The sequence below is a fragment of the Stegostoma tigrinum genome, chromosome 17 (genome assembly GCF_030684315.1).
Source record: "Stegostoma tigrinum isolate sSteTig4 chromosome 17, sSteTig4.hap1, whole genome shotgun sequence".
NCBI classification, from domain to species: Eukaryota; Metazoa; Chordata; class Chondrichthyes; order Orectolobiformes; family Stegostomatidae; genus Stegostoma; species Stegostoma tigrinum.
This window is the reverse complement of record NC_081370.1, coordinates 42,962,528-42,988,828: the sequence shown is the minus strand read 5'-3', so window position 1 is coordinate 42,988,828 and position 26,301 is coordinate 42,962,528. Positions and strand designations below refer to the sequence as shown.

The 26,301-nt window shown below is 41.7% G+C and overlaps 1 protein-coding gene across 1 annotated transcript in view; it reads right to left on the bottom strand.

Moving 5' to 3' along the window:
- Nucleotides 1–2,620: 2,620 nt before the first annotated feature.
- rcn1 (reticulocalbin 1, EF-hand calcium binding domain) overlaps nt 2,621–26,301 on the bottom strand; it is a 45,262-nt gene continuing 21,581 nt past the window's right edge. Inside the window, exons 4-7 of the mRNA XM_048545108.2 lie at nt 22,934–23,112; nt 17,878–17,938; nt 13,002–13,201; nt 2,621–6,742 (exon numbers count right to left, since the gene is read on the bottom strand). Of these exons, the coding sequence (XP_048401065.1) occupies nt 6,635–6,742; nt 13,002–13,201; nt 17,878–17,938; nt 22,934–23,112 (548 nt within the window). The 3' untranslated portion in view covers nt 2,621–6,634. The remainder of the gene's footprint in view (nt 6,743–13,001; nt 13,202–17,877; nt 17,939–22,933; nt 23,113–26,301) is intronic.

The following is a 26,301-nucleotide window of genomic DNA, read 5'->3' as shown; positions in this document are numbered from 1 at the left end:
AAAGGGAAATATAGAAAAATAAAAATATGAGCAGGAGTAGGCCATTTGGCCCACTGAACCTGCTCTGCCTTTTAATGTGATCATTTCTGATCATCCAACTCGATATCCTGTTCTTGCTGCCTCTCATACACTTTGATCCCTTGAGTCCTAAGTCATTTAGTTGAAAGGTTTCTTTCCAAGTCCTTCCTGAAAACATTCAATGTTCTGGCCTCAATTGCATTCAATGGCAGAGAATTCCACAGGTTTACCATTCTCTGTGTGAGAGAATCACGCTGCAGGTTAGACAATTTCATCCTATGGTTGGGAAGTTGATGTTTGGTTTCACGTACAATTAAGTTCTCACGTCTACCATTCTCCCCACTGCTGCCAGCAACATAAACACCTTGCCTTCCACCCCATTTGTTTTGTGTAGCAGAAACACTGTGTGGTGAGATTTCTAATCCAATTCCAGTGCAATGGCCTAAGATAATGTTCAACCAGAGTTGGCATCTCTATTTCAGTTGGGTCTTAAGACCATAACAATTAGGAACAGGAGTAGGCCATTTGACTCCTTGAGCCTGCTCTGCCTTTCAGTAGGATTGTGGCTGATTTAACACTTCTCTTGTACAATTTCCTGTCCCTTCCCCATAAACCGTGATCCACCTACTGATCAAAAATCCACCTATTTCAGCCTTAAATATAAACAAGGACTCTGCCCCTCTAGCTGTCTGTGGCAAGGAGTTCCAAAGACTCACAACCCTCTGAGAAGAAAAAAAGTCCTCCTCATTTCAGTCTTAAATTGGTACCACTTAATTCTGAAACTATGCTCTTTGGTCCTTGACTCTCCCATAAGAAGAAATATCCTCTTAGTATTTATCCTGTCAAACCCCTTAAGAATCCAACACATTTCAATGAGATCACCTCTCATTCTTCTAAATTCCAATGAATAGAATTCCAACTGTTTAACTTTTGCTATGAAGACAATCCCTCCATAATGAGAATCATCCTGGTGTACCTTCTCTGAATTGTTTCTGATGAAATAATATCTTTTCTTAAGTAAGGGGACCAAAACTGCCTGGGTTGCTGCCTTGGGGTCTATGCTGAGCCTCGACTAAGAAACCAGCTATCAGTCTTTATAGAGTTTCCTCAATCAGTGGGCCCTGCTGTTCTGTGCAATGACGAGTGTGGCAGGCTGGCAGCTCAATCTTGTTTGCCGCGATATTGTATCACTCAACTTACAGCAATTTTCTTTAACGCAATGAGTCACAAAATCCTGAACTTTATTGTTACCCAATGAGATGTGCAACTTCATATTTCATTGATGTACAAGAGCACCGAGTGATGTAATGAGACACTTAATTCAATGTCACAACTGCTCAGTATTTTACGATGCTGCACTCTTTAAAAGGAAAATCATTGAATAATGCCTTTTATTAATTAAATATTTTCCATAAAATTTTCAAATGAGAAGTTTCAGCCACCTACACAGCAACCTGGCTCAGTAACTCGTACAAGACAACTGGTGACCATCTATTAGTAGGTTGACATAAGCTCATTAAAGTACCAATCATCAGCCTTAATAATCATCAACTCATCATTGTAGCCATAATGGTGTTTAATTTTATTTAAAGACAATGAATTTCAGAAACGTTATATCTAAGTGGTTTATGTTAATGAATGATGTAAATGGTAATAGCTCCACTGACAGTATCTTTGAAAGCTACTTACTGAAAAACATTTTGGTTTGCGCCAGTCCATTAATATTATTTATACTTTACATTTGAAATGTTAAGGTAGCAGATAGGACAAAAAAAAATAAATTTGCAAATGTTTGGTACTGCATAAAACCGTGAAAACTGTACTATTGATGATGGCTTTTTGATCATTGTAATAGGGATAGCTCTTCAATTTAATTATCCAACCAAATTCTTTGCCTTTCTCCCTATCCTGTTAAATTATCTTTTCAGACACTTTGCTTTTAAGTGATGTTACTATCTCCATCCCTGTAGTTACTTATAAAGCACCCCATGTCTAAAATCCCACTGGGGGATTTCTGTTTAGCTCACATTATTTTTAGCACAACATCTTTGCCAGGGTTTTAGAAAAGTTTGTGCAATGCTTCAAATCCAGCCTGGAAATTTCAGGCCATTCAAGACAATCATTAAGCCCTTTCACTTGTTTTGCTACTGGATACTGGATAAGCCTAGTGACAGTCAAAGTTATGTTGTCTGCATTTCAACTTGCGTCAAGTTCCGTTCACCCATCACCCCTGTGTTTGCTGGCCTACTTTGGCCCCCAGTCAACATTTGGGTTTTACAGTATAACATTGTATTTAAAGTGCTCCATGGTTTCACCCCTCCCTACCACTGTAAGCCCTTGCAAAGATTTGTGCGGTTTGTGAATGAGATTGTTGCCTTGCTTGCTGAGCTGGCTGGTTATCACAACCTAGGTAACATCATCAGTGTGGCCTTTGATGAAGCAATGTTGTTGTGTTCTGCTTGGAATATATATGATCTGGTCTGTTAAGTTGGGCTGTGTCATTTCTGGTTCTTTTTTGCATGGGTTTGTATATCGGGTCTAATTCCACATATTTATTGATTATGTTATGGGTTGAAAATCAGGCCTCTAGGAATTAACATGTCTGTGGTTGGCTTGAGCTAGGATGGTCACGTTGTCCCAGTTAAATTCATTGTACGAGTGCACTGAGATGAGGGAAAGTTTGTCATGTCATTTTGTTGCAGGCTTGTGTTCATGTATCCTGATGGCCCTTCTGGTCTGGCTGATGTTATGCTTGTTGCAGTCATTGCAAGGTATTTTATAAACTATGTTGGTCCTGCATGTCATGGATATGGGGCTTTTGGTCCTTGTGAGTGTTTATCATCGTCTGGCTGTGGGTTTGTGTGCTACCATGATTCCTAGTGGTCACAGGAGTCTCACTGTCAGTTCTGATATGCTCTTGATATAGTGTAGTGTCGCCAGTGTCTTGGGGCATACTGTGTTCTCTCTGCATTGTATATCTAGTATGCACCTGCGGATAAAGTTGTTGGGGTATCAGTTGTTAGCAAATACCTTGTATAATTGCTGTTCCTTCTTCTTGCCTAGTTCTGGCATGTTGCAGTGGGCTGTGGCCTGTTTAAACAGTGTCCTAACACAGCTTTGTTTGTGAATGTTGGCAGTGTTTCTCTGGGTTCTGGTATGTTAATGGATGTGAATAGTGCTGTGATGTCAAAGGATACCATAATGTCATCATTGCTGATTTTAATGTTCTTGAGCTTGTTAAGGGATTCCTGGGTTGAGCGGATGGAGTGGGGTGATCTGTCGACCAGGTGTTTCAATCTCCTGTTGTAGGTCCTTGGCCAGTTTGTGTGTAGGTGTGCCTAGATAGCATTAAAATAACATGACGAACTTTCCTGCATCTTAGTGCACTCGGACAATGAAGACCATCAATTTAACTGGCACAATGTGGCCATCCTAGCTCAAGCCAACCACAGACGCACTCGGGAATTCCTAGAAGCCTGGTTTTCAATGCATAATGCAATCAACAAACGTGTGGAATTAGATCCTATATACAAACTCATGGAAAAAAGAACCAGAAATGACACAACCCAACTTAACTGACCGGATCGTATAAATTCCAAGCAGAGCAAAACGACATCGCTTCATTGGAAGTAACCAGCCAGCTTGGCAAGCAAGGCAACATCTCACTATAAGCCCTTCCTCTGATGATCAGCCCTCTAACATTTTGATACTCCAATTCAGTGCCTTTGGGCTTTATGATTTTAATCTGGTGAAGTGGCTATAATTTCAACTGTCTAGGCCTTAATTCTAATATACAAAACTCAAACCTTTCTACCTCTGTTTTTTTTCCCTCTTTCTTGAATGAAACCTTTAGTCACCTGTCCTTAAATTTCCTTCTGTAACACCATGTCAAACTTTGGTTGATCACAATCTTTGAAGAACCTTGGGATGTTTTATTACCTTAAAAGTATATAAAAATGTAAGCTAACACAAGAACTCAAAAATAAGGCAGTTGGTTTTGGTGCTTTTCACGAGAATCATTGGCAATGTTTATTCTGGAGAATTTAAATAACCGGTGAAGGTGATCACCAAACCAAGAAGCGTTCACCTCTGATTTGGAAAGTGCAAGAAGTACCAGAGGTGAAGCAAGTATACTTTTTCTTTACACAAAGTGGTCCCTATACATTATCACACACCATTCAGAGCTGCAAGGAATTTTAGTATCAGGCCAACACCACAACATTGAACTATGTTATGTACAATTGAATTGAACTAAATTAAATTCTTCATTAAAGAATCCATCTACGTGTACGCAGAAAAAAAGATTTTGAAATGGGAGTACTCCATATCACTTGGCTCCCAGTCTGGTCATAATCCCATAAAATGATAGTAATTGTAGAAGTCTTACATATAATTAGACATAACAGATCAGAAGATGCAAAAGTGCTAATCAACTCCTTTAGCCCCATTTCTATCTGAAACAATACTTCTGTACGTCATAGCACAGCATCTAACTATTCAGTTATAGGCTTTCTTTTCCCACTCTCGCATCACAACTTCAGGTTATCCCCTATCTTTGGAGTCACTTCCTACATTCTGCCATTACACAACATCATAAAGAAATGCATTCTGTATGTTCAGTTATCACAGTCAGCTCTTTCTTACTCTCACCTCTCTTGACATACACTGTCTTTGGTTTGTCAGGTTGCTTGGTTCACATCCAGTCCTGAGTAACCAGAAATTTTCTTCAACTAATTATTGGAAGAAATGGAAATATTGTCTACAACCCCATCCCCCCACCCCAAACTCAGTTCCTAAGCCATCACGCTCATTCCTTACCCTGGCGACTGAGGCTGAACTTGTCGGTTCACAACCAAAATGACTCCAAGTTAAGCTTCTGACCACCACTTCCAAATATCAGCTGTCTCTATGCATTCTTCAGCTCATTTGCTGCTAAAATCTCATTCATGCCTTTGTGGCCATTGGCTTACATTGGCTCCCAATCCAATTATGCCCCGTTTTTTAAATTCTCATTCTTTTGTTCAGATCTGTCCATGAGCGCACTCTTCCTTTCTCTGCAGCCACCATAAGCTCCACATTCCTCTACAATCTCTGCACTCCTCCAGTTTTGGCCTTTCACTAAGCTCTGTTTAAATCGATCCACCAACATCAGCAGTACCTGCTGCTGTCCAGGCCTAAAACATTGGAATTCCCTTCTAAAGCACCCCCTGACTTGTCTTAATGCCTACTTCCTTGACCAATTGTTTGACCATCTGTCACAATATATCACATAGATTATTACATCATTAAAGTTCCAAAGAAAAAAAGTTATTGAAGTTTCAATTACACATACTTAAAACAGGAGGTCCAGTACATCCATTTCCAAATATTACTGTTTTTTCCCTTCTTGGAGATGCTACACAAATGCAATGCAACATTTGTCAACTAACCTGAAAAGAATGACCAAATCTAAGTCTAACAACTAACAACTACCCAACAATTCTGATTGTCATCACTGAAAATAGTTGATTTGGTGCCGTAAACCATAGGTAGTCAGTTTCTTTTTACTGATTTTTCATTGTCCCTCCCTGCCAGATCCAGTGCCCTGGTAATCTGTTCAGATTACCCAACACAAAATGACCCACTGCATCATTTGGAATGAACCAACTGAAGAAGTTTAGTTTACCAGGAAATACACACAAAGACCTTACATAAATTAGGTCAATGAGTATGGTGGCTCAATTATTCCACAGTTTATCAGTACAGAACAAAAAAACAGCAATGGGAATTTAATACCATTCAAAAAGACAGATCACAGGATTTTTTATAACTTCATTCTCAGGATTTAGAGATTGCTGGCAAAACTAGTATTTGCTAATCAGCCCAAACTGCTCTTGAGAAACTGGTGATGAGCCACCTACTTGAACTGCTGTATGGTGTAGATACACCCACAATGCTATTAGGTCAGGACCCAGTGACCTTGATGGAAATGACAATGTGTTTCCGAGTCAGAATGGTGTGTAATTTGGTGGAGAATGTGCAGCTGATGTTCTCAAATACCTGCTGACTGTTTCCTTCTAAATGGTGGAGTTCAGTTTTGGAAGCAAATGTTAAAATCAATTGGATATCTTATCTTCAGTAATGCACACTCTCATATTGGTGCCGTATGTAGTATTAATTCAGAACATGACCAGATAACTCTTGGCTGTCCTAGCAGAAGATCTAGCTGGTGTTTCATCACTTACAATAACAGATTTCATTACAGGGTGGAAATGATCTGGCATCTTATATTCCAAATGAAAGGAAAAATAAATGAATGTACCCAACATTCCCAAGCATTTTATACTATACAACTATACTATGCATTGAAATAAAGGTTCTGTACAACACACATGGATTAGCACTCACTCATCAATGGTGTAAACAAACATCTGGACTTAGGTAGCCCATGAGTTAATGAGGTAAAGAATGGACTACATTAAGAGAGTGAGATTGGAGTAACAGCTTCAGTCATTTTACAAATGGTAAGTATTTGCAGTCCATTAGCCCACTTCTGTATCTTCAATAGAATAATGCTAAGTGTTTATAAGTGGAAGGAGAGTTATCACACTGCCATCTTTATTTTCCTTCACTGCTATCACAACTCAATATGGTTTCGAGTCAAATCTTCCCCATAGTTGGTGGCCTGGCTGCCAACAAACATATTCCAATTGTCTAGGATTTCTTGTTTTGATAGTCTTTTATCCTATTAAAAGAATGAAATACAGAACATTAAATATTTTGGGCCAAAAATTGAGCAACCTCTATCCTGTCAATGTTTAGTTCTTATGAACAACTGAAGCAGTAGGTGAACTTTCAAAGAGCAAATGGATACATATTAAAGAGAATATATTTGCAGGGCTTGGGGGGGAAAGTGGCTAAGTTGGACAGCTCTAGAGCTGATGGAATGAATAGGTTTTTTCAGGGCTGTAAAAATCTAATTCTTGATCAAGTTAATGGTGGGCAATGATTTTGTGCAAGTAATCTATATTTGTTTTTATTACAGATAATTAATGTTGAAATGCAGTTATCTGGAGAAACTGGACAAACAGAAATTGTTGTTCTTGGAGCAACGTAGAACAGTTTAGTTGTGGAGTTAATAGGAATGTTCAAAATTATGAGGAGCCTTGATAGCAAAGGTAGGAAGAAACTACTTCCACTGGCTTGATAGTTGGCCATCAAAGAACCCAGAATTAAGATAATTGGCAGAAGAATCAGAATGAAAATGAAATGTTTTCACCAAACGATTTGTGATGATTTGGAATGTGCTGCTAGAAGGGATCACAGAACAGATTCATTAGTAACTTATAAAAAAGGATTTGGATAAGGAAAAAAGGAAATTGCAAAGCTACAGGAAAGGACAGAGATATTGGACTGAAATGGATAACTGTTTTAAAGACCTGGCACGGGATCAAAGGGCTAAATGGCCTCCTTCTGTTCTATATAATTGTATAGCAACTACAATGGTTCTAGCGGCAACGGCATTACTCCAGGACATGCCTGGGTACCTGACAACAGATGTGGTGGTGTTCTGGCTGTGGCAGTGTGCAGGACCCAGGGTACCTGAGTGTTCACAGATTGAGGGATAGACTTTATGGCTTTGTTTGTCTGGCAGAGAGGACTCATGGAGGAGGCAGGGGAGTAATCTGGACATTCCTTTTCTTTTGGCTGTTTCTTTGCTCCCTGCTTCTGTTTTTAATCCTGTTTTATATACTTAGACAATGCCAGAGAGTGGTGACTTTGTACACTTTTCATTGTACTCATGTATTCCTGTACTCAAGTACATGCGACAATAAAATCTAAATCTAACTGAATAACCAACATAATGTAGCATCTATTACATGCAATGAATTACAGTTTATGATGATGAATCATTCAGTATTGATTACCAGGCATTAATCACATTAATATAAATCTTTTGATTTGATTTTACCCAATTGGTCATTGAAGGGTATCCAGCAGCATTGTAAAGTAGAATGAAATTGTGTAGCAGTTCTATTTACACCTATGTGAGGTTTTTTTGTCGATGTTGTTTGTCACTGTGGAGGTCTGTTTTGTTCATGGTTCATAACAATGACCTCTCTTATTGACTTGAATGTCCACGTGGTAATCATTGTTAATGATGAAAATGTACAGCATGTTTATTGACACTTTGTATTAACATACTACTTGGAAACAGGGTGGGATTTAGGGAAGGGCTTAGTACAATCTATTTACTCAGCAAACAATGCCTATCTACAGAGTTTGTTTAAACAGAGACCATCACAAACTGATCAAAAATGTGATAGAGACTGTATCAACCTGTCCACGTGCAACATTCACATGTTGCAAGTTGATTATTTCTCTCCAGTAAGATGCAACAAGTGGAGGATGGTTAAACAACACAAATAAGTTCCTTTCAACCAATCATGGCAAATTACGAAAGGGTGGACTCCCAACATAATTTGCGAGAAACTGCCCAGTCACCTCTACGCTGGCAGGGAATAGTGATATTTAAATATACCACAATAAACCACACCTCTGACATTTTATTTAAAAAAAACTAATGACGGTTTCCACTAATAACAAGATAAGACTGCAATGATAAGGAATGGCTATAGTGGAAAGCAGGCATAAATATCTACTCTCACTAAGTAACAGCCCACCCCTGCCCTCACTCTAAGAGCACAATTTTCCCCTCCTTGGAGTGGGTATGAAGGGGAAATAATGGGACGAAAATATTGATGGTGTCCAAAGACATCTTTCTTGACTTATCATCAATTAAGGCTTTTAAGTGGACACTCTTTATATGATTAATTAATGAGCACTTACAGACCTCAACTAATTATGTCCTTGATCATCTGTCTCCTGGACAGGCAAGAAAAGTAGTTAAAAATCTGAGTTAACATTTCGATTCCAGTGACCCTCTTCTTTAGAATGGTTCCAAAGAAGGGTCACTGAATTTGAAATGTTAAATTTGCTTTCTCTCCACAGATGCTGCCAGACCTGATGAGTTTCTCCACCATTTTCTGCTTTTGATCCAGAGCATCTGCTGTTCTTCATTTTATAAGAAAGGCAACTAATTTCATGACTGTAAAACCAGAGCAATTAGTCCACCAGGTTGGGTGGGAATCTTGAATTGCTCCAATCTGGGAGTATTTGGAGACAAAGACTTATTACAAGGAGTCTTCAGAAAACTACCACCTGCCATTGTCTCAGAAATCCTCTCCGTGTGACCCCCAAGTCCTGAGAACCTACACATTGCTGGATTATTTGAGGCTTCAGTCTCAGCCTGCAGACTTTAGGACCCGGAAGCTGCTGGCCACAGACTGATCAGCAGCTTCTGGTGACCTGGAATGCCAATACTGAGGCCTCTGATTAACACGTGAATCTTGCTGAAGTGAGGTGATCAGATCTTAATGAACTGACCAGTTGGCAATATGGTGAGTTTCTTCAGCGGTTAGGGCAGCAAGTTAGTCACCACCTAACACACTCGCCTCACACTTCAAAGTCAAAGGGATAATTCCAACTTAACTGCTGTGGACTTTTGTTGCAACAAGGTGATACGGAAATTCAAACCTTTTGAATTCAGATATCATCCAAACACATGAATTGGATTAATGACTTGGAGTTACATACTGGTACTCATTATTCCTGGGGTAACACAAACTTGATTGAGTTTTTTAAGGACATGACCAAGAATATAGATAAGGGCAGAATGGTAGACTTTGTCCACATAGGCTTTCGCAAGCCCTTTGACAAGGTTCGACAATGTAGAATGTTTAGTAAAGTTAGATTGCAAGGGATCCAGGGAGAGCTTGCCAAGTGAATACAAAATTGGTGTGATGGTAGGAGATATAGGGTGGTGGTGGAGGGTTGTTTTTTGGACAAGAGGCCTGTGATCCGCTGTGTTCCTTGTTGTCTGCCTTTTATATAAATGATTTGGAAAAGAATACAGGAAGCATGGTTTAGTAAATTTGCAGATGACACCAAAATTGGTGGTATAGTGGACAGGGAAGAAGGTTATCTAAGAGTACCGTAGGATCCTGACCCAGTGGACAAATGGGCTGATGAGTGGCAGATGGAGTTTAATTTAGATAAATGCAAAGTGATGTATTGTGGGTAAGACAAACAAGGGCAGGACTTATTTATTTAATAGTAGGGAGTTAAAATTTCTTGGAAGTGGCATGATAGGTAGGCAGGGTAGTGAAGAAGGTATTAGCACATTTGTCTTCATTGCTCAAACTACGGATTATAAAAGTTGGGATGTCATGTTGCAGCTGTACATGAGGCCACGTTTGAAGTACAGTGCACAATTATGGTTGCCCTGCTATAGGAAGGATATTGATAATATTGGAAACGGTGATGAAAATATTTAGAAGGATGTTGCAGGGAATGAAGAGTTTAAGTTATAAGGACAGGGTGGATAGTCTGGGACTTTTTTCCCTGGAGCATAGGAGGTTGAGGAGTGACTTTTTAGACATTTATAAAATCATGAGGGGCACAGATAAGGTGAATAGCAGAGGTCTTTCCCTGGGGTGGGGAGGTTCAAAGCCACTGGGCCTATTTTTAAGGTGAGAGGAGAAAGACTTAAAAGGGACCTGGGGGGCAATCTTTTCACACTGGGGGTGGTTCATATGTGGAATGAACTGTCAGAGGAAATCGTAGATGCAGGTACAGTAACAACATTTAAAACAACATTTGGACAGGTACATTAATATGAAAGGTTTGGAGGGATATTGGCCAGATGCAGGCAAGCGGGTTTAGTTTGGGAAAATTGGTTGGCATGGATGAGTAGAATCGAAGGGTCTGTTTCCTTGCTGTCTGATTATACAAGAGTAGCAGGTAGAACACATTCACAAGTCTTGAAGTTCAGAGGGTAGGTAGATAAGGCAGATAGGAAAGTATATCGGAAACCTGGCTTTGTAAATAGCAGCATTGAATACAAATGAAGAAAATTATGCTAAACTTTTACTAATCACCGACTCGGCCTTGACTGGAATTCAATTCCAGGCATAATAGTTTAGCAAGTGTGTAGAAGCCTCAGACAGGATTAGCTGATTTGGCCATAATGATACCAGGGATGAGGGCTTCAGTTATCTTAGGAGACTGGAGAAACTGGGATTGGTCGCCCTCAATTCCTTTGCCTCCGCCACATCTGCTCCCGAGATGAGACATTCCACTCCCGAACATCCCTGATGTCCTCGTTTTTCAAGGACCACAACTTCCCCTCCACAGTGGTCAAAAACGCCCTCAACTGTGTCCCTCGCATTTCCCACAACTCATCCCTCACACCCCCTCTCTGCAATAATTACACAAACAGAATCCCCCTCATCCTCACGTACCACTCCACTAACCTCCAGATCCAATGCATCATCCTCTGACACTTCCGCCATCTGCAATTCGACCCCACTACCAAAGACATTTTTCCCTCCCCACCCTTATCTGCCTTCCAGACAGAGAACTCTCTCTAACTCCCTTGTCTGCTCCACACTCCTCACCAGCCCCACTACACCCGCTGCCTTCCCTTGCAACCACAGAAAGTGCTACACCTGCCCTTATACCTCCCCCCTCACCCCCATTCCAGGCCCCAAGAAGACTTTCCACATCAGATGTTCACCTGCACATCTGCTAATGTGATACACTGTATCCACTGTTCCAGATGTGGCCTCCTCTACATTGGGGAAACTGAGCAGAGGCTGGGGGACTGCTTTGTGGAACACCTACACTTGGTCTACACCAAACAGCTGCACCTCCCAGTCACGAACCATTTCAACTCCCCTACCTACTCTTTGGACGACATGTCCATCCTGGGCCTCCTGCAGTGCCACAATGATGCCACCCGAACATTACAGGAACAGCATCTCATATGTCGCTTGGGAACCCTGCAGCCCAGTGGTATCAACATGGACTTCACAAGCTTCAAAATATCCCCTCGCCTGACCACATCCCAAAACCAGCCCAGCTCGTACCTGCCTCCCTAACCTGTCCTCCTACCTATCCAATCCTCCCACCGCGTACCCCACCCCTGTCTCCTACCTACTAGCCTCCTCCTGCCTCCTTAACCTGTCCATCCTCCCAGGACTGACTTATCCTCTCCCTGACTCCCCACCCACACTCACCTTTACTGGTTCCAACCCCGCCTCCTTGACCTGTCTGTTTCCTCTCCACCTACATTCTCGTTTATCCATCTTCTGTCTGCCTCCTCCTTTCTCCCTATTTATTTCAGAAACCCCTTCCCCTCCCCCATTTCTGAAGAAGGGCTCGACCTGAAACGTCAGCTTTCCTGCTCCTCAAATGCTGCTTGGCCTGCAGTGTTCATCCAGCTCTACACCTTGTTGTCTTGGGAAATTGAGGAGAAAATTTTGCATAGAAGAGTGTTGAGATCTAGAAATTCATTGGGAGCTTCCAAAGTACAACTGGATATGTACCTGAAAGGGACTAATTTTCAAGAACAAGGGATAAAAGTTGAGTTGAGGTGTGAAATTGGATAAATTAAATTGAGGGTGGCACAGTGGTTCAAAGGACAGCACAGTGGCTCTGTGGTTAGCACTGCAGCCTCACAGCACCAGGGATCTGGTTCAATTCCAACCTCAGGCAACTGTCCGTGTGGAGTTTGCACATTCTCCCCGTGTCTTTATGAGTTTCTTTCAGGTGGCTCCGGTTTTCTCCCACAGCCCAAAGATGTGCAAGTTAGATGGATTGGCCATGCTAAATTGCCCATAGTGTTCAGGGGTGTGCAAATTAAGTGCATTAACCATAGGAAATGTGAGTTTATGGGGAATGGGTCTGGCTGGGATGCTCTTTGGAGGGTCAGTGTAGACTTTTTAGGCCGAATGGCCTGTTTTCACACTGTAGGGGTTCTATGAAGTCTTCAAACAACTAGCACGTGGGCAGTGGACCAAATGGCCCCTTTCAGTTTCTTAAAATTCTATGATTAGAAGTATAGAACCATTGTAGACTTACAGGTGGGCACTTTTACTCACTCTGTTTTTGTCAGATTCGTAGACAAGATGTCTGGCTTCAGCCTGTGCATGGTCATAATCCTCCGGGAGGATCCAATGTTTGATTTCAGACTTGTCCATCTTTCCATCCTTGTTTAAGTCGCGGAAATCGGAAAACTGCTCCCGCTCAGTCTTGACCCATTCTGGCTCAGTGACACCTTCTTCTTGTGCATACATATCAGCTGAAAAAAATAGAAAAATAAGTCCGAACAGCCCCATGAACCCTGTGCTACCAAGCTCAGAAAGTGCACATAGGAGAGATCTTGTTCTTCCAGGAATCCTGTCCTCATTGACACACTGCTGACATTGGCCTGCACTCCCTTAATTTTATAATTTTCATCCTTGTATTAAAGTTCCTTGTGGCTTTTCTCCTCTCCATCCCTGAAATCTCCTGGAATTGTGTAACCCTCCAAAATCTCTGCACTCCTTCACTTCAACCTGTTCAGAGATGCTATGACACACATCTGGAGCAGGTGGAAGCTGCATCTGGGGAGTTGCGACTCAGAGGTAGGGACATTGACAATGTGCTACAACAGTCTATTTTTTTTTAAACTTCCAAGCATTCCCAACCTTAATTTTAGATACTACTAATCAACCTTGGAAATGCTATTACATTTCTTGGAGCAAGTGAGACTTGAACCCACATCTCCTGGTTCAGAGGGAAGGAACTATCATCGTACCAAAAGAATCCCTAAACTCCAGTTTTAATCACTTCATGTTTATTGGCCCTATTTACCACCTAAAGCCTAAACCTGGAGAGTTTTAAGGTGGCAATCCCATCTCTCACCATGCTTCGGTCAACTATCCTAATACTTCCTTAGGTGGCTCAACATGAAATTTTTTTGATAATACTCCTATGAAGTGGGATTGGGTACTATGGTATGATGGTAATTCTTGTGTATTCTCCCTCTTCAGAGTCATAGAATCATTTAAGCCCACTGCAAAACCAACAAGGCAGAGTCAGGAAAGTGCCAGCAATTATAGTTGGTATGATGTATATTTTGTAATTATCAGCAGCTAAAAGATAATTATGCTCCATCAGGTGAATATGCCAATGGTTTTCCTTAAAAAAAGCACCCTGAAAACCGTGGCTATTAATGTCATCCTTTGTTATTTCTTTGTGTACAAGATAATTCTCACTACAGAATGCCACAATATTTTTGTGCTAAATAGACCTGTTTTCTTTCTAAGAATGAAGAATGAATAATTCAGAATGGGTCAGTGTCTGACTGACCAGCACATAATTACTCACTGAGTTAGTGGTAGGGTTTGGGCATTCTGGCTCCATAGCTTAGGAACAAGAGAGAAAAAAAATGCTTGGGAGAGGTTTTACCTTCTAATTTGTTCCATTAATTAAAACCGAGCATTTTCATAATGTAAAAATAATTTAAGTTGATGTGCTCCATTAGATTGGTTCATTTTGCTGCATGTGTTTAATATGTTCAGTATGTATGGGATGAAGGTAGTCTGCACACTCATAGAAGCAGCCACCACTGTTCACATTTCAGCACCTGATGACAACTATGGAGCAATTACAGGTAGCTAATGGCCCTGAATGGAATTTAATTACTGTGAAATTAATTAATGTGAAATCACTGTCTATTCTAACTCACACTAAGGCTCGTTCACATATCACTCCTGCGCTCGCTAATCTGAATGATTCGCAGTACAGCAATTCTTCAATTTTTAAATTCACACCCTAATTTTCAAATCTCTCCACGACCAAGATCCTGCCTATATTTGCAGCTTCCTGTGGTCCTGGAACAGATTTCTCTACTCTTCAAATTTTGTCCTCTTGTGCTATCATCACTGTTCCACCAATGACTGCACTTTAAACTGCTGAAACCTAACATCTGAAATTCACTTCCTAAATTTAACTTTCCTCCTCTAGGGCATTCCTTTCAACCTAGCTCTTTGAAAACATTCCTTTCACCTAATCCAACATCTCCTTATGTGCTGCAATGCCTGAAATTGTCTGATAACACTCCTGAGAAATGTCTTGGGATGTTTTCCTGTCTTAAAGGTGCTACATGAATGAGGGTTATAGTTGAAATCATGCTTATTGTTTTTGTTACAAATGGAGAGTATTTGAGATCTTCGTCTATTTTATCATTCCATTTCAATCATCTACAAAGCTATGTAATTAGTAAAATCATTACTTTTAAGAATCCTTTGTTATTGAGAGGTAATCACAGTTACTTAATAGATAAATTGCTAAACAATGTGAAATGTTCTTTATTCTTGGTGCCTTGTGTTAAACTGTTGCCGACCTCATGCAGCGAACCCAGTGAAGACTGCCAACAGATAGTCTCTGGAGAATTCATGGATCTAACCCCACCCAAAACAATAAGCAAATCTGCCTTTTTTAAAAAAGGGATAGAAACAAGCACACTGTTATTAGCACACAAATTGTCTGGCAAGTTCAGAGAAACAAACTACATGTGATGAGATAACAAAGTGTGGAGCTGGATGAACACAGCAGGCCAAGCAGCATCTTAGCAGCACAAAAGCTGACGTTTCGGGCCCAGACCCTTCAGAACTTGCTGTTCAACTTATGCTATTGAATCATTTGCTTTCCACAAATAGGGTCTCAACTTTGTCAGAGAGTCAAACAGTATGAAAGCAGACCCTTAGGACCAACTAATATGCGCCAACCAAACATCCTTATCTGACCTAGTCCCATTTGCCAGCATTTGGTCCATGTCCCTCTAAACCCTTCCTTTTCATATACCCATCCAGATGATTTTTAAATGTTGTAATTGTTCCCTTCTCCACCACTTCCTCTGGTAGCTCGTTCCTAATACATGCACTACCCACTGCGTGAAAAAGCTATCCCTCAGGTCCTTTTTAATTCTTTCTCTTGTCACCTTAAACCTATGTCCTCTAGATTTGGACTTCCCCACCCTAGGAAAAAGACCTTACTTATTCACCCTATCCATGCTCCGCGTGATTTTATAAACGTCTATAAGGCCACCCCTCAGCCTCTGATACTCCAGGGAAAAAAGCCCCAACCTTTTCAGCCTCTCCCTGTAACTCAAACCCTCCAGTGCTCACAACATCCTCATAAATCTTTTCTGCACCCTCTCAAATTTAACAACATCCTTCCTATAAAAGGACAACCAGAATATTACGCAGAAGTCTAAAAGTGGTCTCCCCATTGTATTTAGGAACTTGGGCTAGATTTGCATATAATGTTCCATTAAAGTCATCATAAAATGTAAGACTTATACTTAAAAGCATGTTTATTCTTAATAACTGGCAATTGAACATTAACTGTTAAGTCTCATTCTTGCAGGCGTCATCCTTTGGTTAAAGTTGTCTAAAAATATCAAATATAAGGGTTTACTTTCCTTTCTTATTTTAACTTTCCAATCTTTTACACTCTCTCTCTTAATCTGATCAATTTCTATTTTCTTTCTTTTGACTAGATTTGATTCTAACTTGTGTCTCTATTTGCCCAAATACAGTTGCTGTGAATTTGAAGTCACATGTAGGCCAGACCAGGTAAGAACAATAGATTTCCTTCCCTACAGGACATTAGTGAACCAGATGGGTTCATTGACAAGTCAATGGACTTTATGATTGCCGTTATTACATCTACTTATTGAATTCAAATTTCACCATCTGGCATTGTTTGAGTCCAGAATATTAGTGTGGGCTTGTGGACTATAGAAGTCCAGTGACATTATCACTTTGCCACCATGACTCCATGAGATTTGGTTATAATGATCTCGTAACACTAAAATGGCTTCAGTGACACTCCAGAGTGCTCTAGGAATAGCGTTGCACTCCAAATGTGCAATAAAGGACCATTATCAGCATAAATCGAAATATTCGTCAGTTGATTCAAAAGTCAAAATAATTCAGTTTTCTTTTACTTATACGTACAGTATATATTATTAAAATATATTTATAATTATCCCTCAATCAACAGTGTTACAGCAGATTATCTGGTTTTGCCATTTGTGGGACCTTACTGGACCCAAATTTACTGTTATGTTTCTTCCATGACAACAGGAGCTATACTGTAAAAAATGGAACTCTAAACTAATGAAAGGTACCACATAAATGCTAATTGTTTCTTTTGGCATTTCTATTCATGTCAGCAATTGGATGTGACATCATGTTGAATACACAACCCATAAGACACAGACTACTGTCCATTGAAAATCCCGAAAAATGTATTCAGTGAATATTTTCAATGTGTTCAGAGATGAACATGGCGTTCTTGCTTGTGTTTCATGAAAACACAGTGATCAAAATTAATAAATTGGTTGGTTTGATTTCAGTTATAGAGGGAAAGTGTAACTCTAAGTTATTTAATTGTTGTCTAAATGTTTATGATACTGCTGGGAGTTACAGAATGATCCAACATAGATTGAAGTCTTTCGGCTAACGTACCTGTGTCAGCCCTTCGAAAAAGACGTGGAGTCATTTCTACACACTATTTTTCCTTCAGAGCCCTGCGATGACTTCCTTTCAAAGAGGTATATTCAATTCCCTGGTGAAATCTAATGAATTTGCTTCAATCCCTCTTCCATGCAATATATTCTGATCACAACAAGCAGTTTAAAAAAGATTCTAATTTCCCCCCGTTTGTTTTGCCCAATGTCAGCTGCTGAAATTGTTGTCTCTCAGATTTAATAATGAAATGTCAAAGCACACAAAGTTTGAATTTTTTCAACATGGGGGCTGCCATCCCTCCCATTACTGCAGAGGGCACTGCTGCTACATCGGCAAAATGATATCCTCAAGGACTTACCGTTGTGTTTCAGTCTGATTACAAGTGATTCTACCGAAATCATATCAGCCTAATGACTGGGTCACAGTTGGTGATTCAAAAGGCATCATTCCTTACCAATGTACTCATCCTCATCAACAAAGCCATCTTCATTCTTATCAATATCTTCAAGAGTTTCCTAGTAATAAGAGCACTTTGTAAGTACAGTTACCGATGATACATAGAAAAAACTTGCATTCATAAGAAGACACAAATTAGGAGACAACAAAGTGTGGAGCTTGATGAACACAGCAGGCCAAGTAGCATCTTAGGAGCACAAAAGCTGACGTTTGTGCCTAGACTCTTCATCAGAAGAAACTATAACCTTTCAGCCCGTTGCTGATCAAGAGTCAACTTAACTCTGCCTTAAAAATATTCAGACACTGTTTTCATTGCCTTTTGAGGGAGAGTTTTCCAAAGACTCATGATCCTCAGAAAGGAAAGTCTCCATATATCTGTCTTTAAAAAAGTCAACCCTTGGTTTTGAAAGTGACACCAAATTATAGTTTTTTTTCCTATAAGAGGAAACACTGTTTCCCACAACACTCTGTTATACATTGGACATTTCATAATGTCATGTCATTCCAAAGCACTTTAATTTCAGTGGCCTTGATTCCCCCTTACTTTTGTAGCCCTTGATTGTTGTCTTCAGCACAAAATACTGGCATTTCCTCCCAAAATCTCTTTGCATCTGTACGTCACTACCTTACCTGAAGGGCTATTCCTTAACAGCTACCTGTTTGACTAATCTGCTTTCTAATGTCTTCTTACATTGTTCAGTGTCAAATTTTGATAACCCACTACCAAAATGCACCGACAGATGTTTTGCTACATTCATGATAATATATAAATGTGAGCTGTTATTGCTGTTTCCAAACATCACATACAGTTGACTTGTCATCACATTGTAATGTAGGTAATGCAGCTGCCAATTTGTGCACAGCAGATTCCTTTAAGGTCACTGTAATGGTGGTCAGATCATTGTCTAATGCTACATAACTGGAATATTCTGAAAAAAAGACACATTTTGTCAAAGCTTTTCCTCATGCACTCATCAAGACAATTCACAAATAATACCAATTCAAGGAGAAAACTAATTGTTTAGCAACTGGATTCTGATCAGTGGAGGCATTGTCATGGAGAAGACACCCCATAATACTTACTCATAATTACAATATCTCTACCTAAAGTGAACAGGGCAGTTGTAGGGAGAGTTACAATGGCCAGAAGGAATAAACAGGCTTAAAATTATGAAAGGTTTTGATGTAAACATTGAGATTTTCTACTTTTAGGAAGATGTAAAGCAGGGATCACAAATAAAAGATAATCACTAACCAATCCAAAAAAGAACTTCAGAGAAAATTCCTGTGGTTAGAGGCTTTTTAATGGAAATGACATGTGCCTTGATCATTAGCTAGAAAGCCTCTGCTACCCACACAGGCAATGCATTCCAGATTTCCACCAGCCTCTGGGTGAAAACATTGTTCCTCAAATCCGCTCAAAACCTTTTGCCTTTCACCTTCAAATTATGTCCCCTTATGTTAGACCCTTTAACCAAGGGGAACTGCTGATTCCTACCCATCCTGTGCATGCCCCTCGTAATCTGATATATCCCAATCAGGATCCTTCCCACCCCATCCTCAACCTTGTCTGCTCTCAACAAGACAAAACCGGAGCTTCTTTTCATAGCTAAAGTGCTCTATCCCAGGCAACATTCTGGTGAATATCTTCTGCATGCCCTTCAGTGCAATCACATCATTCCTATAGTGAGGAGTCCAGAACTGAACACAACATTCCAGCTATGGCCTGACCAATATCTGTGACTTAACAAATCTTCTTAACACACCTTCTACACTTTGCATTGTCATATCTGGCTACAGGCTTTCATTTACACCAACAACAAATATACATTAGCTAAACTAAATGCTCAATTGTACTCATTTATCCTTTGGATTTAAGAATTATTAGCCATAATTTTTTAAAAATACCTTTTATTTACCATACAGGCAATTGCAAAGCAAGTAAGTATCATTGTCTTCCCATGGCTAAGTAGCATGAATGTCTTCAGCAATAAGACCCCATTGCTCCTATCAGTCAGCATGGAATAATCAATGCACAGGTTTTAAATATTAAATAAAGTGTAGTGTATGGGAAATGATCCATCAGCTGTTGCAGTAGAAGACCTTTCTACTGACCTGGGATCATGTATAAGAAAAAAAGTAGTTTATATACACTTACCAAATAAATTCTGAGCAAAATATTTATTGCACAACTAGTTAAAGGCTCCATCTGGTGATCAACATTGGATAAGATGGGATACATACAGCCACCTAGTCAAGATTAATGGCATAAGAATAGCTTTTAGGTAAAAGGAGGGCTGCCAATGAGGTTTGTGTGAGAAGAATTGGAGGCAAATGAAGTCTACTACCACCAAATACAAGGTGCCCGATTTATAAGCAGACTCAATAGCATGACAAATTCTTGTGTAAGGTTCCTGTTCATTTAGTTTGGACTTCGTTACTGTGCTTTCAGTGATTATTTTAGTTTTATGGGAGCATGTGTTTGCTTCTTTTGAGAATGGTATCATTAACAAGGTATATGTGGTGCTTAGTTCTTGTCAAGTGACACAGGGGCAACTTAGCGCTAGGAACCCTGCAACCCAATGGTATCAATGTGGACTTCACCAGCTTCAAAATCTCCCCTTCCCCCACCGCATCCCCAAACCAGCCCAGTTCGTCCCCTCCCCTCACTGCACCACACAACCAGCCCAGCTCTTCCCCTCCACCCACTGCATCCCAAAACCAGTCCAACCTGTCTCTGCCTCCCTAACCTGTTCTTCCTCTCACCCATCCCTTCCTCCCATCCCAAGCCGCACCTCCATCTCCTACCTACTAACCTCATCCCACCTCCTTGACCTGTCCGTCTTCCCTGGACTGACCTATCCCCTCCCCACCTCCCCACCTATACTCTCCTCTCCACCTATCTTCTTTTCTCTCCATCTTCGCTCCGCCTCCCCCTCTCTCCCTATTTATTCCAGAACCCTCACCTCATCCCCCTCTCTGATGAAGGGTCTAGGCCCGAAACGTCAGCTTTTGTGCTCCTGAGATGCTGCTGGGCCTGCTGTGTTCATCCAGCCTCACATTTTATTATCTTGGATTCTCCAGCATCTGCAGTTCCCATTATCACTGATACAACTTAGCGCCACCCTGAATGCCTCAAATTGAAACAGTTCCACCAACAGTAGCCCTCATGGTACAATCAGCACTGTTTTTTTTTGTTTCTGTGGGGTAGGGAGGTTAAGTTTTGGAAGTTGATAAGGTGTATCAGAAGGAAATAAATTCTCAACAAGAATCAATGCTGGAATCTGAATTCATTGTTAGCACTTTCTAAATGGCCATAGCCAAATTAAGCAACTAAATCTAAGCATCATTTTAAAATTCTTAATAAGTAAAACATTTATGTTGGCATCAATACAGTGTGGAGGTGGAGAAACACAGCAGGTCAGGCAGCATCAGCAGCAGGAAAGTCGACATTTCGGGTTGGGACCCTTCATTAGGACTGGGGAGGGGGAAGGGAGCTCAGAAATAAATAGAGGGAGTGGGAGTAGGGCTGGGCAAAGCCAGGTGGGATGGTGACAGGTGGCTGCAGGTAGGGGCTTGTGGAGATTGGTTAATGGGAAGAGTGGGGCAGACAGGTGAGAAGGAAGATGGACAGGTTGTGTCAGGTCAAGGAGGCAGGGATGATGTCGGGGGTGGGGAAATTTTGAAGCCAGTGAATTCTATGTTGAGGGCTGTAAGCTCCTGAGGCGGAAAAAAAGGTATTGTTCCTCCAATTTTCATGTGACTTCATTGTGTTATTGATGGAAGCACAGCATGGACATGTTGCCAAGGGAGTGGGAGAGGGAATTAAAATAGCTGGGAACCGGAAAGTGGTGTTGATTGGAGTGTCCAGAGTACAAATGCTCCATGCATCTGTCATCGAGTCTGTGCTTGGTCTCTCCATTGTAGAAAAGACCACATTGGGAACAACGGATGCAGTAGACCAGGTTAGAAGACATACAGGTGAATCTCTGTTTGGAGCATTGAACAGAGGTGAGACAGGAGACATAGGGCGGGTGTAGCACTTCCTGCATTTTCAGGGGAAGGTGCCAGGTGTGGTGGGGTTGGTGGGGAGTGTGGAGCAGATGAGCAAGTCATGGAGAGCATAGGCCCTATGGAAAGTAGATAAGAGTGAGGAGGGGAATATCTCTTTGTTGATGGGGTCTGATTGCAGGTGGCAAAAGTGGCGGAGAATGATGCATTGCATTCAAAGGTTGCGGTGTAGTGTATGAGGACCAGGGGTCTCTATTCTTGTTGTTGTTGGGGGGAGGAAATGTAGGACATACGATTGAGGACATTATGAATCACAAGAGAGGGGAAGTTATGGCCTTTACTCAGAGAGTAGTAAGGATATGGAATGCTTTGCCTGCAACGGTAGTAGATTCGCCAACTTTAAGTACATTTAAGTTGTCATTGGATAAGCATATGGATGTACATGGAACAGTGTAGGTTAGATGGGCTTCAGATTGGTATGACAGGTGGGTACAACATCAAAGGCCGAAGGGCCTGGACTGTGCTGTAACGTTCTACGTTCTATGTTCTATGTTCTAAAGTAGGAAGACTTCTGGGATGTCCGGGAATGGAGTGCATCATTTCGTCAGCAGATGTGGCGGAGGCGGAGGTGAAGGAATTGGAATTATGGGATCGCATTTTTACAACAGGGTGGGTGAGATGAGCTGCAGTCAAGGTAGCAATGGGAGTCAGTGGGTTTGAAATAGATGTCGATGCTCAGTCAGTTGCCAGAGATGGAGACAGAGAGGTCCAGGAAGGGGAGGGAGGTGTCAGAGATGATCCAGTTGAATTTGAGGTCGGGGTGAAAAGTGTTGATGAAGTTGATATTCTGCCCTCCAAAGGTGATGGAAAATGAGATATTGAAAATGTCTTTGCTGGCTGTTTATTAAAAGAGAGAATTTGCCAATTTCACCTTTATGTTCAAAGATCTGATACAGTCACAATAGTCAAGTGACCTTCTTCTTTGCTGTAATTGTCCAATTCTATATACACATTCAAGAGCACTAAGAAAACTTCTTGCTTACATAGATAACAATTTCTTTCATGTGCTCAAATTCTTCTGGGTGAAGAAAGGCTGTAAACTCCTCTCTGGTGGCCACCATGTCTCCATCTAGATCTGCAGCTTTAAATCTCCGCTCATCTCGAGGAAGCATCTTCTTGAAACTCAGCTGATCTGCTGCATCTTGAAACTCTTCAGGATTGTCTATGATCCATAAAAGACCAGGTTCTAAGTTAGTGAGTTGCTGAAATCTAGACCAACTGCATTTGACACACTTGACAATTTAACAGCTATCTAGCTTCTAGTAAAACCGAAAGTACATTGATAATTCAAATGCCATTACACTGGAACTCAGTGCTATACAAAGTAGATGTAAAACAATCTCTTAGCCATCCTTTAATTAAGTTCAGCCATACCTTAATTAAGTTCAACCCTTAGTTTTATACAAAAGAGTCAGTGTTCTCAGGAAGTGTCACTGAACCTAAAATGTTAACTTTGATTTCTCTCCACAGATGCTGCCAAACATGCTAAGCTTTTCCAGCAATGTTTTTGTTAGATCTGATTGGTTATTTGTGGGACCACTTAGCTTTGTCTATCACTTGGAGATAGCAAGAACTGCAGATGCTGGAGTCAGAGTCAATACAGCGTGGAGCTGGAGGAACACAGCATTCAAGGAGCAGGAGAGTTGGCGTTCGGGAAGGAATCCTGACCTGAAGGGTCCCGGCTGAAACGTAAACTTTCCTGCTCCTCCGATGCTGCATGACCTGCTGTGTTCCTCCAGCTCCACACTATATTGACTCTTGTCTACCACTTGCTGCCATACAGCATACCATACAGCATAAGCAATAAAGTAGTCCTGTTTCATAGCTTCATCAAGTTGACACATTATTTTTAGATGTAACACAGTGTGCCATTTCTGAAGAAGTGTCCCGAGCCAAAACGTCAGCTTTCCTGCTCCTCTAATGCTGCCTGGCCTGCTGCGTTCCTCCAGCTCCACACTGGGCTATCTCTGACTTCAGCATCGGCTGTTCATACTGAGATAACAAGGTGTAGAGTTGGATGGACACAGCATACCAAGCAGCATCATAGGAGCAGGAAAGCTGACATTTCGGGCCTAGATCCTTCTTCAGAAATGGTGGAGTGGGAGGAGGTTCTGAAATAAATAGGGAGAGAGGGGAGGCGAATAGAAGATGGATAGAGGAGCAGATAGGTGGAGAGGAGACAGACAGGTCAAAGAGGCAGGGATAGAGCCAGTAAAGGTGAGCATAGGTGGGAAGGTAGGGAGAAGATAGGTCAGTCCAGGGAGGCTGGACAGGTCAAGGTGCGAGGTTGAGGTTAGTAGATAGGAGATGGGGGTGGGGCTTGAGATGGGAGGAGGGAATAGGTGGAAGGACAGGTTAGGGAGGCAGGAACGAGCTGGGCTGGTTTTGGGATGCAGTAGGAGGAGGGGAGATTTTGAAGCTGGTGAAGTCCACATTGATGCCATTAGGCTGCAGGGTTCCCAAGCCGAATATGAGTTGCTGTTCCTGCAACCTTCGGGTGGCATCATTGTGGCACTGCAGGAAGCCCAGGATAGACATGTCGTCTGCTGAATGGGAGGGGGAATTGAAATGGCTCGCGACTGGGAGGTGCAGTTGTTTAGTGCAAATCGAGCGTGGGTGTTCTGCAAAGTGGTCCTCAAGCCTCCGCTTGGTTCCCCAATGTAGAGAAGGCCACAACAGGAACAGCGGATGCAGTATACCACATTAGCAAATGTGCAGGTGAACATCTGCTTGATGTGGAAAGTCTTCTTGGGGCCTGGGATGGGGTTGAGTGGGGAGGTGTAGGGGCAGGTGTAGCACTTCCTGCGGTTGCAAGGAATATTGTCGGGTGTAGTGGGGCTGGAGGGGAGTGTGGAGCAGACAAGGGAGTCACGGAGAGAGTGGTCCCTCCGGAAGGCAGATAAGGGTGGGGAGGGATAAATGTCTTTGGTGGTGGGGTCAGTTTGCAGATGGCAGAAGTGTCAGAGGATGATGCATTGGATCCAGAGGTTGGTGGGGTGGTACGTGAGGACGAGGGGGATTCTGTTGTGGTTTTTTTTATGATTGCAGGGAGGGGGTGTGAGGGATGAGTTGCGGGAAATGCGGGAGACACCGTCTAGGGCATTCTCAACTACTGAGGTGGGGGCGGTGGTGGGGGGGAGTTGCGGTCCTTGAAAAACAAGGACATCTGAGATGTATGGGAGGGGAATGCCTCATCCTGGGAGCAGATGCGGCGGAGGCGAAGGAATTGGGAATAGGGGATGGCATTTTTGCAGGAAGGTGGGTGGGAGAAGGTGTATTCTAGGCAGTTCATACTGTCTCATTTTTAGATATGTCTGCTGTTGGTTCAGACATACCCTCATGCATTCTCCATTGAACCATTATTGATACCTGGTTCAAAGTTAATTGTTGAGGAGGGGATATGCTACACCATGAGGTTGCAGATTGTGGAGTAGAATTGATAGCCCACAGTACCTCATGGATTCCCTATTCTGAATTGCTCAATCTGTTTGAAGTCTGTTCCATTTAGTGCAGTGATAGTGGCACACAACACCATGGAGGATATTCTCAATATGAAAGTGAGGTTATGTCTACACAAAGACTGTGCAGTGGTCATCCTTACTAATACTGTCATGGATTTGCAACTGGAAGACCTGTAAGGATGAGATTAAGTATAATTTTCCCTCTTGTTGCTTCCCTCACCAACTGCTGCAGACCCATTCTGGTAGCTATAGCCTTTCAGACCCGACCACCTCATCCAGTGGTGCAGCTGGTGAGCCACTGAAATCCCCTACCCAGAGCACATATTGCACCCTTGACACCCTTAGTGCTTTTCCCATATGTTGTTCAGCATGGAGGAGTACTGATTCATCAGCTGAAGGAGGACAGTACGTGGCAATTTCCTTGCCGGTGGTTATCGTGAAACAATGAGACTTCATGGGGTCTGGAGTCAATGTTGAGGACTCCTAGGGGAACTCTCTGGGTGATATCCAGGCTACTAATAGTGGTATCTGGTACATTGTCTGTAAAGTACAATTACATGAGAATGGTTATTTCAGACTGTTGCTTGACTAGTCTGTGAGACAGCTCTCCTAATTTGGGCCCTACCCTCCAGATGTTAGTAAGGAGGACTTTGCAGAGTCAACAGGGATGCTTCTGCCATCTTTTCAGTGGCTAGGTTGATGTCAGGTTGTCCGTCCACTTTCATTTCTTTGTTGAGACTTTGTAGCGATTGATACAACTAAGTGGGCATTGCAGAGGACAATTGAGAGTCAACCACACTGCTGTGGTTCTGGAGCCACATGTATGCTGGACCAGGTGAGAATGGCAGATTTCCTTCTGTAAAGGACAATAGTGAACTAGATGAGTTTTT